This window comes from Phyllostomus hastatus, unplaced genomic scaffold, assembly GCF_019186645.2.
Source record: "Phyllostomus hastatus isolate PE091 unplaced genomic scaffold, TTU_PhHast_1.1 phas_contig_196, whole genome shotgun sequence".
Classification (NCBI taxonomy): domain Eukaryota; kingdom Metazoa; phylum Chordata; class Mammalia; order Chiroptera; family Phyllostomidae; genus Phyllostomus; species Phyllostomus hastatus.
The window spans coordinates 15,472,528-15,487,994 of record NW_025333709.1 but is presented as its reverse complement, the minus strand read 5'-3'; the positions used below and the strand labels follow the sequence as shown (position 1 = coordinate 15,487,994).

Below are 15,467 nucleotides of genomic sequence, written 5' to 3'. Positions count from 1 at the left end.
CATTATTTACAATCACCAGGATCTGGAATCAGCCCAAATGTCCGTAAGTAGATGAGTAGATAAAACAACTATGGTAACTATACACAATGGAATACTATTTGGACCATAAAAATGGATGGACCTGGAAAACATTACCCTAAATGAAATAAGCCAGTAAGAGAAAGACAAATACCATATGATCTCACTCATATGTGGAATCTAATGAACAAACTGAACTAACAAGCAAAATAGAGACAGACTCATAGAGAACAGGCTGACAGCTCTGGGAGGGGAGGGATTAGGGGGTTAGAAAGAGCAAGCAAAAAGGAAAAAGGACTCATGGGCATGGATTACAAGTGTGGTGGCTGTGGAGGTGTGGGGGCATAAGAGTAATAAATAACAATGGAAAAAAATACAATAAAAATACTAAAAAGGAAGAAATAAAGCATGATGTTTTTGTACAATGGGTAAATATTATTATATAGGTAACCCCCCAAAAACCACATCTCCTGGTATTCATGCCCTATATAATCCTCTCCCACATGGACTCTGAACTTAGCCAAAACTTGCTTTAGCCAATTTGATATTAACAGGCACTGGCAAGCAGAGACATGATAAGCACTTTCACATGGGAGCTTGTTTTCTTGGAACACTGTCACTTGGAAGCCAGCTGCCATACTGTAAGGAAGTCTGAGCTAAACTCCTAAATGATAAGAGGTCACATGGAGAGAGACTCTGAAGGATAAGAGGGCATCTTAAGTATTCCAGCTCCAGCAGAGCTCCAAACTGAGTGGAACTGCCGTAGGGACCCTCAGCCCCAACTCAGGGGTACAGAAAAGGTGTCAACTAAGCAGTCAACCCAGAAAATCGGAAGAAATAATAAAGTGTTGCATTTTAAGCCATTAATTCTGTAGTGATGGAGTCAGAAAAAAAATACATGTTGAGAAATCCAAGAACATGAGACTAAGGGTTCTTATAAAACTGGATAAACTCAATATACACATGAAGAAAAAAACGGGAAAAAAAACACATAAATACAAAGGGAAAAATTTAAATGTACAGAGAAAAACAAAAGATGTTGAAGGAGTTGAGTCATATAACAAATAATGGGAAAATTTAATACTAAAATCTTGTTATGTGTTACGAGAATACAAGAGAAATTTTTCCACCTACTTCATCACTTTCATCTACTTCAATTCCACCATCTTTGTCATCATCCATTTGTTTATGTATTGTTTGAAGAGCTTCCAGACTAAATCTATCTTCTTCTGTAAAACATGGTGGACTCAGTGACATGCAGGGATCTGAAATAGAACAAAGAGCAATTACTAACTTGCCATACCACAAACACAGGCAACAATTAGAAGGCATAATTTTTTTTAAATGCAAGTGAAATAGGAGATTTTTTTTTCTTTTTTTTAAAGATTTTATGTATTTATTTTTAGAGAGGGAAGGGAGGGAGAAAGAGAGAGAGAAACATCAATGTGCGGTTGCTGGGGGCCGTGGCCTGCAACCCAGGCATGTGCCCTGACTGGGAATCAAACCTGCAACACTTTGGTTTGCAGCCCGCACTCAATCCACTGAACTACGCCAGCCAGGGTAGAAGGTATAATTTTTAAAAAACCCGACAAATTAGATTTCAAACTAAGTCAAATTAAGAGGCTTTTAAAAGTCTAGCAGAGTATTCTTCAAATCAAAAGTATAATATATGAACACAAATGACTAAAAATAAATCATTCAACTTAATTGATATTAGGCAAATACAACCAGGAATTATACCAGTAGTAACTTGAGGTTGTCTACTTTCTTCCACATCTTTTAATAATTTTCTTCTTATGCAACCCATTATATGTACCAATTATTCCCTACAAAAAAGATGAACTCCTCCTTTAAAAAAATCATGGACTACAAGGTGCTATTTTTTTTGTATAAAACAGTTTAAATAAAATGTAAGTCCTAGGAAAATATCACAAAAAAACACAAGAAAAGGAAATGTAGAATATTTATATGATCCTTAAAGACTTTTTTCCATTTATCTATTTAAAAGAATCCAAGAGTTAACCCATGACTTTTTTAAATACACAACTTCTAGATTCAACAAGAAAAAGCCACACACACAAAAAAGACTGAAGTTTTAAAAATCTTGTTCCTGATGGCTTCCTTAATATACATTTATTGGTTAAAACTCTTCCTATGTGAAATAAATGAATCCTCACATTCAGGTTGTCAAAAACTATCAATTTAGAGAGACAGTGGGGTTTTTCATAGCTTAAAATCAGATTGATAAAAATCACCTCTTGTATACTAAACCAGTAAACCAAAATGGAAAAGTACTGCCAAAACTTCATTCACACCCAATCTGGCTGACTGGTTGTGGACTGACAAATTTCAGCCACTTGCTTCTACCAGTTCACTAAAATAATATCCTTTTAAAATGTCTTCAGGATTATATGTATTCCAAAAGCAGTACAACATTAAAATTTAAAGTGATTATCAGCATAATAGAGGGTTAGCCTCTAAAATAGAGTAGACTAGATGCTTACTTATTAAGAACTTATTTTAGGTATAATAACCTAAGAATATCTAATTCTGTGCTTAAAGGAGAAATGCAAGAAAATAAGCCAATGCTAGAGACCAACCAATAATTTTATTTTCTAAAATACAATGCAAATCAGTATTATGACCATGTTCCACTTACAGCCTGTTTTGGTGATTTAACATTTTTAATGGTTTTAATTCCAAATCCAATCGTTATTTTGATAGTCTGGGATGGTAAAGAAACAGAAAAGGAAATTCTACAGAAATGGAAAATGCAATTATAAGTTATGTGACATATGTGTATGTGTATACATAACATTTAAAAGTATGATCAAGATTTGCTAAATAAGAACTTACAGGCAAATAGTCAATTATGATCCCTAATTCACAAAACAACCAGGGCCCTGATATGCCTACGAATTCAAACTCATTTGTAGTTAAGTAGATGCAAAATAAAAGATAAGTTCTCAGGTTTCATAACAACTCATTGTATAATGATCTGTGTAAAATGTGTTACTGCCTCCAGCAGACCTACTTTTCAAACACATTTTACTTTGATAGTAAATATATGAAGTGAAGTGTTATTGCAACAAGTATATAAGGAAAGGGTCAGCAAAACTCACACTGGTTAAATAAGCTTTGTCAAACTCTCGAAAAGAAGTCAACAATGAGGACTGTACAACCCTTATAAAACTCTAAGAGAAAATTAGGAGGAACCTATGACCAGAACAAACTCATAAAAATAAAATTGGTAATTTTTAATTATTTAATAAACACTTAGCTAATAAAACATTAACTTTAAAGGTCTACTTCAGCATGTAACTTCTTCATGAAGTATTTCATAAATACCATCTCCTAGTGATTACTTCCTTCTCTGAACATCATTCTATCTACTGCACTAGACCTACCTTGTGTCAGACACTGGAAATACCACAGTGAACAGCAGAGATGGAAATTCCTCATAAAACTTACATTCTAGTGGTGCAGGTAAGCATAACAAGGTAAACAAGTAGAAAGTGTAGCGTGTTGATAGTGGTATTACTACTACTAACAGAGAAAAACAGAGTAAAGAGCAGATATAAAATGCCAAGGGATTTGAAATTTTCAACTGTATCTTTATTCTCAAACCATTCTACTAAAGTCCTCATTTAATGCTGTACTTTATTAATCTCTAATTACTTTATGAATAATTTTGTCCACACAATTAACTTACAAAGAGGGCTGGGACCACATTCTTCCTTTTCTCAAATGTTCATAATATCTAAGACACATTGTTGGGCACCTGTGGGGCTTCTGGTAAATTAACTATCACACATTAACTAAAGTTCTAGCAAACCAGCAACAAGGATTAGGAACTAAAGTGATAATAGGATTATTCAGTACTCAAAAAAGCTCACGAATACTAAAAAAGTTCTAATGAGAAAGAAGGCACATGGACACTATAGTAAGTTAGGTACCCCTGAGAATGTTAGCCCATTGGGTGTTGCCTAATACAGAATGGGAAAAAAAAACTCAGAAGTTTTCTAGAGATATCTTTGGGAGTTTGAAATGACGTGTGATTGATGACATTGGCAAGGATCAAAAAGCATGCCTGGAAAAAGAAGCAACCTATGTTCAGTGGCAAAAAACAGCATGGAACATTCAGAGAAATGCAAGTGGTTAATATATCTCAAGTACAGAAAACACGTGGAAATGAGCTAAAAGATCAGGCAAGACACTGATAAGACGCCAGATCTCTAAAAGTGATTTTCCACACTAAGAACTTTGACTTTTAATCCTGAAGACTATAAGAAGTCCATAGATTTCAAGGAGGGGACTAACAATCAGATTTTTTATAGACAGATCATTCTGGTGACAATAAAAGGACAGGCTGGTGGCAAGACTTGGAGGCACAGCTGTCACACAGCAAGCACTACAGTAATCCCAGCAACAGTCAACCGTCGTCTCTGCCTCCAAGGAACGCAGGAGGGAAATGATGAAGGCTGCTCTAGGGTTTGGTGTTTTGCCAAGTTAAAGTAGCAGAAGGAAAGAAAGCCAGGAGTTGGGGATATGGCAAGAGTAATTCATTTCTCCACATAAAATTTTATCTCCTTCTGGTACAATGACTTAAGGCCTACAAATCTAACTTAGGATAGTTGGGAACTCCAGTATCTGTTTTAAAGTCTTCTACATTTCTTTCTCAGTTGTTTTTCTTCGAGGTTAATTCAGCACAAGTAATCATTTTAACTCAAATTACTGACCTAAATTTCTTTTAAAGTAGTATTATGAGCCATTAGGAAAGATCCATGCCTATAATGAATGAGCTACAAGGACAGGTTACAAGGACAATGGCAAAAATAGCAAAATCGTTGCCCTTTGCCACCATCTCATAGACATCTACCTTAGCTACCCAAAATGCACCAGTGCACGTCACATACTCCATAACAAAACATGTGTCTCCACTAGACAGGTTTCACTTGTTCACTTAAACATGATATGGAGTGCCTGTAATGGGCCAGGCCCTCTGGTTGGTGTGGGGCACCCAATATGACAACTAAGACAAATTTCTTCCCTCAGTGCCCTCACCTTGTAGTAAATGCAACATGGTGTGACATTATCTTTTCAGTATTATACTCTGAGCATTCCTGTCTTTTCTCAGGTATTTTAATAAATACTATTATATGTAATTAAGTAAAATAATACTTAAAGATATAAATTCATTAAAATATATTACAAAAATTAAGCATGTCTGTGTGTGTAAGTATAAAATTGTTAAGCTAGTGGGACTTCATGGCAATTAAATGTCCAAGGAGCCACTATGATTATGCCACTCTCCAAGCATTTAGCAGAACTCACTAGCAGTTAAGAGACTCACAGAGACGTGGGTGGGACAGTGTCACATTTGTGTAAAAGAGATTCAGGTAGCTGCAGAATGTGGATTTAAGAAATGCACACTAGAGATAGGGAGATATTTTATTATCCCAAGCAACAAGGTCTAAGCTAAAGCTATGCTAATAAGGTGAGATGGAAGGGGCAGATTACAAAAATATTTACAAGATAAGGTTTACTAATTCCTAGACTTTTCATTCATTCCACTACAGTATGCAGCATCCACTAAATAGAGATGTCATGGTTCAGGAAAAGACCTTATTCATTATCAAGCAAAAAGATAACTATCATTTTCCTTTGTAGTTTGTAATTTTAGACAAAGATACATCTAGATATATAAATGAAATTTCTGATTGACTAGATACTAAAAAGTAAATGCATATTATTTTAAACTTTTTTTGACCTCATTAACAACAGGAAGACTGTTCTTTGAGACAATCCAAGAAACTCCACCTACCACATGACAGATTGGAACACTGCAACAGCTTCCCTTCCAGCTCAAGATATGAGGAAAAGACAAGATGCAGGGTGGCATCAAATTGGTAGAAATTTGCCTAGGAGGACATGTTGTCAAAAAGACTGACAATACTGCATTCTTCCTGTCTGCAGAACTCAATCAGAAATTTCTAAGAAATTATTTAGAATGATCAAGAATGGAATAAAAGAAGTCATTCATAAAACAATGTTCATCATTTTGAGTAATATTAGTTTTGCTTCCTGAAGTCATATGACTGTAAATTAAAAGTCTTAGTTACATTATTACCATAATCTATAGGCATAGATTCCACTTCCATCTAAAGTTCAATGGATTTGTGACTAAAAGACATCATTATTACCATAAATGTGGGTATACTCTTAACAATTAAGAGCAAGTTCTTTCCAGATCAGCAATCTAAAGATGATGAGAACTGAATCTATTTTCTAAACACAAACTTTTAGATCTCAGTATTTTTGACGGGGAGAAGAAATAAATGAGAACATCTATATATTCTTTAATTTTTGAAAGCTCAAATCCAATTCCCTCCTTTCCGTATCTCCACTCCTGACACTAATGACAACCTCATCACTTCTCCCACAGCTTTCCTGTAGGTCTCCCTAATGCTGAATACATCCGCACTACAAATATATTGCCTTTTATGGCCATCTTATCTTTGTAAGAACATGAAGCTGGTCACATCATCCCTCCTGCTAAAATCCTTCAGTACCTCCCAGTCCCCCAAAGGACAAAGTCCGGTCTCCACAGCACAAAATACAAGATGCATTCTGATCCCTTAAGAATCAGTTCACCAGTGATCCACCTCTATAAAATCTTCCTGACCTTCCTAACAGTTAGATGCTTCCTATTCTCCACTCTTATAGCATGTTGTGCATAACTACTATAATTGCAAGTAACTGTTTACCTATCAACCCACAATCTCCCCAAACAACCTCACCACCACCAATTTGGGAGTCAGACATGAGCTCAAATCTCAATTTCATTATTTACTAACCATGTAATCTTCAGCAAGCCTCTTAACATCTTTGGTTCTTAAGTTTCCTCAGCAGCAAAATTAGCATAAAATATGCACCCTCATGCTTTCCTATGAATAGCAATGAAAAAATATAAATAAAAATAACACACAGTTCTAGAAAACCTATAGAACTGTAGTGCAGCTAATAACACCCATAAAACCTAAAACCTAAAAAAAAAAAAACCCTAACAATTATTATATAAAGGTACTAAACTTTCTCTGTGGTGGGTACAAATTCCACCTTTGTGATGAAACTACATGTTCAGATGATCCCTGACTTAATTGATGGTTTGACTTATAACTTTTCAACTTGATGATGATGTGAGAGCATTATGCATTCGGTATAACCTGTACTTCGAATTTTGATCTTTTCCGGGTCCAGCAATATGCAGTATGATACTCTCTTGTGATACTGAGCACTGGCAGCAAACCTCAGCTCCCAGTCAGCCACAAAATCACAAGGGTGAACAACTGATACTCTACAGTATACTGTGATTTCCAGCATTTTTTTGGATATGGTTTTTTGTGTTTTCAAATCCCATCATGTCTACAAAACACCTGTGTCTCCTCATGCTGGTGAGAAGAGGAAGGCAATTACTCTTGAGATGAAATTCAAGATAATTGCCCAACTGTAGGCTAATGGAAGTGTTCTAATCATGCTTAAGGTAGGCTAGACTAAGCAATGACTTTTGGTGGGTTAAATACACCAAATGCGTTTCTGACTTATAATATTTTCAACCTACAGTAAGTTTATTAAGACATGACCCTGTTGTAAGTGAAGGAGCATCTATAATGAGCTTTATTTTTTAAAGTCCTGTTTTTCAGAGAAAAAAATGTCACAAGCTTATACAACAGCTGAAGTAACATTAAATCTCATCTTCACAGGTATAGCCATACTTAATCTCACAAAATAGATTTAAAAAAATAACAAGAGAAAAAAATAGACATTTTATAATGATAAGTATTCACAGAACTAAAGGGAGAAAAAGATCAAAACAAAATCATAGTTGGAGACATTAATACTCCATTGACAACTCTAGATTGACCATCCAAACAGAGAATCAGTGAAGAAACATTGGCCTTAAGTGCCGCATTAGACCAAATGGAAATATATCCCAGATCATCAGATTATACATTCGTCTCCAGGCCTATCTCAAGAAACCAGAGAAATGCCAAGTAAACAACTTAACATTACATCTTACAGAACTAGAAAAAGAAGAGCAAAGCAACCCAAAGTCAGCAGAAGAAAGAAAATAATAAAAATCAGAGCAGAATAGAAGGAAATAGAGAACAAAAAGACTATACAAAAAATTAATACAACAAAGATCTGGTTCTTTGAAAAGATTAATAAAATTGATAAACCTATCTAGAGTCACTAAGGAAAAGAGAAAATAGGCCCAAATGAACAAAATCAGAAATGAAAGAGAAGTTACCACAGACACCACTGATACACAAAGGATCATACTAGAATACTATGGAAGACTATATGACACCAAATTCAATAGCCTAGAAGAAACGGATAAATTCCTAGAAATATATAACCTTGCTAGACTGAATAATGAACAATGAGAAAATCTAAATAGACCAATCAACAGTGAGGAAACCGAAACAACCATCAAGACCCACCCAAAAAATAAAAGTCCAGGGCCAGATGGCTTTACTAGTGAATTCTATCAAACATTCAAAGAAGATCTGAAACCGATCCTTCTCAAACTCCTCCAAAAAACTGAAGAAGAGGCAATACTTCCTAACATATTTTATGAGGCCAAAATAACCCTGATACGAAAACCTAGCCAGGAAACACACAAAAAAGTACAGACCAATATCTCTGATGAATACAATCAAGAATCCTTAACAAAATACTAGTAAATCAAATACAACAATTCATTTTAAAAAATAACACATCATCCCTGGCTGGCATAGCTCAGTGGATTGAGCGCGGACTGCGAACCAGGCATCGCAGGTTTGATTCCCAGTCAGGGCACATGCCTGGGTTGCAGGCCATGGCCCCCAGCAACCGCTCACTGATGTTTCTCTCACTCTCTCTCTTTCTCCCTCCCTTCCCTCTCCAAAAATAAATAAATAAAATTTAAAAAAAAATAACACATCATGATCAAGTGGGGTTCATTCCTGGGCACCAGGATAGTTCAATACATGCAAATCAATCAATGTAATACACCACAATAAAAGAACAAAGGCTAAAAATCAGATGATCTTATCAACAGAAGAAGAAAAAGTATGATAAGATACAATATCCACTTATGATTAAAACACTCAATAAAACAGGTATTGAAGGAAAGTACCTAAACATGATAAAGACCATATATGACAAGACAAGGATGCCCACTTGCACCACTCTTCTTCAACACATTGCTGGAAGTCCTAGCCAGAGCTAGAATGAAATCAAAGGCAAGAGAATAAAACAAAAGACATCCAAATTAGGGAGGAAGAAGCAGAAGTCTCACCTTTTGCAGATGACATGAATCAGTACAAAGAAAACCCTGAAGACTCCACCAAAAAACTATTATAAACAATAAACAAATACAACAAGTTTCAGGATACAAAATAAATGTACAAAAACCCACTGCTTTACTGTATACTAACAACAGAACTTCAGAAAAAAAAATGAAAAAAAATCCTTTTGCAATTGCAACCAAAAGAATAAAATACCTAAGAATAAACTTAATAAAGGATGTGAAAGACCTATATACTGAAAACTACAAAGTATTAATAAAAGAGATTGAAAAAGATACAAGAAAATGGAACAATATTGATGTTCATGGATTAGAAAAATCAACATAGTTAAAATGACCATATTACTAAAGATTTAATGCAATCACAATCAAAATCCCAATGGCAATTTTTAAAGAAATAGAGTGAAAATATCATCAGATTTGTATGCAACCATGAAAGACCCCAAATAGCCAAAGCAATCCTGAGAAAAGAGAACGAAACCAGAATTATCACACTACCTGACTTCAAATTATCCTGCGCAGCTACAATAATCAAAACAGCATGGTACTGGCAGAGAAACACACAGATCAATGGAACAGAATTGAGAGCCTGGTAATAAAACAACATGTATATGGGTAGATGATTTTCAACAAAGGAGTCAAAAACACACAATGAAAAGACTCTTCAATAAATGGTGCTAGGAAAATTGGAAAGCCACATCCAAAAGAATGAAAGTTACAGTTTGTCCCCATATACAAAAATTAATTCAAAATGGATCAAAGACCTAAATATAAGATCTGAAACAACAAATTACATAGAAGAAAACATAGGTACTAAACTTATAGACCTTGGTTACAGAGCACATTTTATAAATTTGACCCCAAGGGAAGGGAAGTAAAGGCAAAGATAAATGAATGCTACTATAACAAACTAAAAAGCTTCTGCACAGCAAAAGAAACTGACCACAAAACAAAAAGACAATGGACCAAATGGGAGATGATATTTGCAAACAACAGCTCCAACAAGGGGTAACTCATAAAACTAAACACCAAATGATCCAATTAAAAAATGGGCAGAGGACCTGAACAGATGCTTCTCCCAAAAAGACATACAAATGGCCAAAAGCTATATGAAAAGATGTTCAACTTCACTAGCTATTATGAAAATGTAAATCAAAACTACAATGAGATACCACCTCACACCTGTTAGAATGGCTATTATCAGTAAGACAAGTATCATAATAACAAGTGTGGAAGAGGCTGTGGAGAAAAGGGAACCCCCATTTATTGTTGGTGGAAATGTAGACAGGTACAGCCACTGCGGAAAACAATCTGGCGGTTCCTCAAGAAATTAAGAATAGAGTTACCATATGATCCAGCAATCCCTCTCCTGGATATCTACCCAAAAAACTCCAGAACATGATTTTCAAAGATACATGCACCCCTATGTTCACTGCGGCATTATTCATGGTGGCCAAGACATGGAGACAACCAAAGTCCAGTCCTTCAACAGAGGAGTGGATAAAGAAGATGTGGTACATATATACAATGGAGTACTGCTCAGCCATAAGGAAAGATGAAACACTGCCATTTGCAACAAAATGGATGAACCTTGACAATATTATGCTAAGTGAAATAATCACTCAGAAAAATTTAAGAACCTTATGATTTCACTCACATTTGAAAACTGAAACTCATGCGCACAGCAGTACAGTGGTTACCAAAGGGAAATGAGTGGGAGGGGTCGCAGGGAGGAGGGCACCTAATACAGGGTGAGGAAGATGGTCTGACTTTGGGTGGTGGGCACAAAGGCAATATACAGATCTTATATCATACAAATGTACACTTGAAATCTACTAATCCTATTAATGTCACCCCAATAAATTTAACAAAAAAAGTTTACATCTTATTTTCAACTTTAAACCAACAAAATTCAATTCACTTTATGTAAATTCTTATTGAATCCTCATAGAAATTGGTAAAAAACAGCCTCAGTTCTCAGAAACTTTTTATTCAAAATAACTTCACAAATCTAGCATCTGAAGCTGTTACCTATAAAAAAAAATACAAGTGGGATTAAAATGACTTAAGTAAACATTTTACAAACTTATCTAAAACATGGGATACATATTTTCCACAAAAGTGTTTGGGATTTTTTAACTGCCTCAGCCAATCTGGGTTCCCCCCTTTAATGTGTCCCTGTGTGTCTCATCATTTCACAGGAAACAAACTTCCTAGGAGAGGAAGGGGAAGAAGGGAAGGAAAAAAGAAAATCTTAAATGAGAGTAGACAACAGAACTGGAGGTAAGGATTAGTAATTGAAATATGTGTGGCACCTTACGGAGGGGAAGGAATGAGGAGCACAGGAGTGGGGTACAGTCTGGGGTCCCCAGTATACAGCAGTGAGAAAGAGGGGAAAGACGTTCCCCCCTCCCCCAAGGACAGGACATTGCAAATACTATACAATATAGTGAATCTTCAAAGCTCAAACAATAACAGAACTTTCCACTAGTATTATCAACTTAAAAACTAGAAACTACTTTTCCATATTTAGAAAAAATAAGACTATATTTACAGAAAATAAGAAAAATAAAGAGGCAAAATAGATTCCAAGGAACCGCCTTTTACAAGCACAATTAGCTTGAAAGTTTTCATGTTAAATATAAGTTAAGATTTACTAAAATTACACTGAAGCAATGGTTTTTACAGTAAAATTTCAATTGAATTTCAAGTACAAAGTTATGTAGCAACCACAGAGGGCCTTACTTCTTACTGTATTAGATGAATTTTAATCCCTGAAAAGTATAACAAGTCTCTCTTTGTCTAAATTCTGGGGAAAAAAAATTCAATAACTACTTTGACAGCAGTTTTAATTACTGGTAACTTAAGAAACTAAAGTCTTAAAATTCCTTTTTCTCCCTAATGTCACATGTACTTTTCTACCCAACCTCTAGGGAATGATACACTCAGCTATGTTCCTAAAGAAGTCAAAGTTTGTCACAAGTACCTAGTATTTAATTTGAATAAAAGCAAAACAGAAAAAGCCCAGTGGTCCAGGAAGCAGGAAGTCTGGGCTGTGCAGTCAGCTCTGTACACATCATACACTAGTAGCTTCCATTTCCTATAAAATGAACGGGCTCAAACAGATCGCAAAGGTTCCTTCTAACTCACTAACTTTTACTATCTTTAACACCTTTCACTTATGTAATTTATAGTTTATAAAGCACTTCTCAGTTTATCCTCTTGAAAACTATGTTAAACAGGTATTTTTTAAAAGTGAGGAATGTGAAGCCTAGAAAATAAGAAATACACACAAGATAGTAACTGGCAGAGCCAAAAGCTGAACTTGGACATCTAACATTATGTCCTCTTAAACACTCCTTAAAAATTCATTATTTAGAAAGCTTACTAACTTAAGAAGCTTAAAACATAAATGTAAACAACAGTATTAAATACAGGGTATAGTAAAATAGATTTACAGTTACTCGTATGGAAAATAATATAACAATTAAATAATAATACAAGAATAAACTTTTTTGTGTACTCACAACTGAGAACCTACTTTTACCCTACCCTGCATAATAGATAACCTATTTCTTTAAATATAATTGTATTCAATACAATTTATAATTGTGTTCAATATAATTTGTAATTATTTACACAAAAATATGTTGGATATACCTCAAAAAATAAAGACAAAAGAACTTTACTCAAACCCTTCAGTAAAATATATTAATTGATGACTGAATTTTACTTACAATTGCTAGCCTGTCAACATAGGAAGGTACTACTTTTACCTTACATTCTTCAAAGAACTAAAATCTAAACTACCTGGCCAGTTTTCCCACAAAGAAAATTCGAGGCCCAGATGGCTTTATTAGTGAGTTCTAGCAAAAATCAAGGAAAAAGGAATTCCACTATTAACAGAAACTTTCACAGAGAATAACAGAAAAAGGGCACTTCCTTAACTTGTTTTATGAGGGTGGCTTAACACTAGTACCAAAACCAAAGAAATAGTACTGAAACTGAAAATTATAAAGCCAGTCTCACTTGTGAAAATAAATGAAAAAGTCTAAAATTATTATCAAATTAAACTCAACAAACTCCAAAAAATATAACACACCATGACAAAGTTGAGTTTATCATAGAACTGGAAGATTGGTTCAACATTAGAAAATCAATTCGTGTAATTCACATTATTGTATTAAAGGTAGAAAATTCCCATGATCATGGGAAAGATGCAGAAAAGTATTCCATAAAATCAAATATTAAAGCATGATGAAATGTACAGGAATATAAGGAAACATTCTTAATCTGATTCTTAATAGTGAAATATTGAAAGCATTGCCTCTGAGGTAAGGAACAAGAATAGGGTTGCAGCATCTCATTTCTATTCAAATAGTAATGCAGTTCTATACTACTACAGTAAGGAAAAAAGTAAAGGTATAAAGACTTAAAGGCAAAATAAAAAAATGCTGTCTGCAGAGGATAAAACCTAAAAATAAATGTAAAGGAATAAGAATTTGATAAGGTTGCTGAATTTAACAGACCAATGGGCAAAAATCAATTTCGTTTCTAAATATCTACAGGTAAGAAAACTTTAAAGAAAATGTCATTGGAAAGCATAACATGCCTTTTTTAAAAAAATCCACAAATTCGAAATGACTTACAAAGAAAATGATTGGTGTCTTCTATAGATTGCTTTCATTACTCTCAGAACTGATCAATAAAGGGGAGAGAATGGAATTGAGCATTTTTACTACCTTTCCTGTATGAATATATCTCACAAAAACCAAAGAGTTGATAAATGGTAACAGCCCAACTGAAAAATGCAGGAATAACTAAACTGGAAAATCACCATTCTGCAATCCCAAATGAAATATTGGATCTAGGCAACAATCATCAATAAAAGCCATAACCACAGGTAACAGATAAATGGAAAATTTTTTAAAGTAGGGATGGGGTTGCAAATACCGGAAACAACTGAACGAACCTAGCAGTCCAAAATTGGAACCACCAAACATTATGTGCCTCATGACGTGATGCAACAGGAAGTACACATGAGGTACTCTTGCCTAAACACCTGAACCAAATTTAACCAAGCCACTAAATCTTTCTAACAGTTTAAAAGAAACAGGGTACAGAACAAGTTAAATGAAAGAAGAAAAGAATCAACCAAATCCAAATTAATCTAGAAGACAAATGACCCAATTTGTAGGACAAAGTCCACTGCCTGGGGAAAGAAAAGGAGGGAGTGCTGTCAAAAAGAGTACATAACTAAATGATCTGATGTGAATTCTGATTCAGACCACCTTTAAAAATATATCTTTGAGAAAGAAATGTAAATATGGACTAAGCATATTAGACATCTATTACCTATATACTACATATATAGTGATTACAAATATATACCGTTACTATAATAAAGTATATACTAATATTATCATGTGTTAGTATTGGGTAGTAATTAATTATGTTAAATTATGATAACATCCTGGTGGTTATAGTGTTCAAAAGTCCTTATAAAATAGAAATGATGTATTTACAAGTGAAATGATACCTAAGTACCTGATTTGCTCTGAAATACTAAAAAAAAAAAAAAGCAAAATGTGCTAACTGTTGAAGTTCGATGATGAATTCATTATACTACTGTATCAACTTTTGTATTTATTGGAAAACGTCTATCAAGAAAACCAATCGAAACCCAGTTACAAAATGAGCAGACATAAATGAAGATCTAGAGATGGCAGATAAACACATGAAATGATGTTCAGCATTGCTAGCCAGGAGAGAAATGCAAATTAAAATCACAACGTGATTCCACCACGTATCTAGTATAATGGTCAAAGTTAAAAATACTAACAGAACCAAATGCTGACAAGGATACAGAGAAATTCTTCTCACATTTCTCTGGTAAGAACCTAAAATGGTACAGCCACTCTGGAAATCAGTCTTGCAATTTCTTAAAAAGTTAAACATGCAGTTTCTTAAAAAGTTGTACTTATCATATGGCTCAAGAATTTCATTTCTGGACATTTATCCTAGACAAAAGTAAACATGTTCACATGAAATCCTGAACATAAATGTTTATAGGGATTTCATTTTCAATAGGTCCAAA

The 15,467-nt window shown here is 34.4% G+C and overlaps 1 protein-coding gene across 1 annotated transcript in view; it reads right to left on the bottom strand.

Annotated features, from left to right (window-relative positions):
* STIM2 (stromal interaction molecule 2) overlaps positions 1–15,467 on the bottom strand; it is a 137,510-nt gene that overhangs the window by 86,171 nt on the left and 35,872 nt on the right. Inside the window, exon 2 of the mRNA XM_045834469.1 lies at positions 1,153–1,283. Coding sequence (XP_045690425.1) covers positions 1,153–1,283 — 131 coding nt within the window. The remainder of the gene's footprint in view (positions 1–1,152; positions 1,284–15,467) is intronic.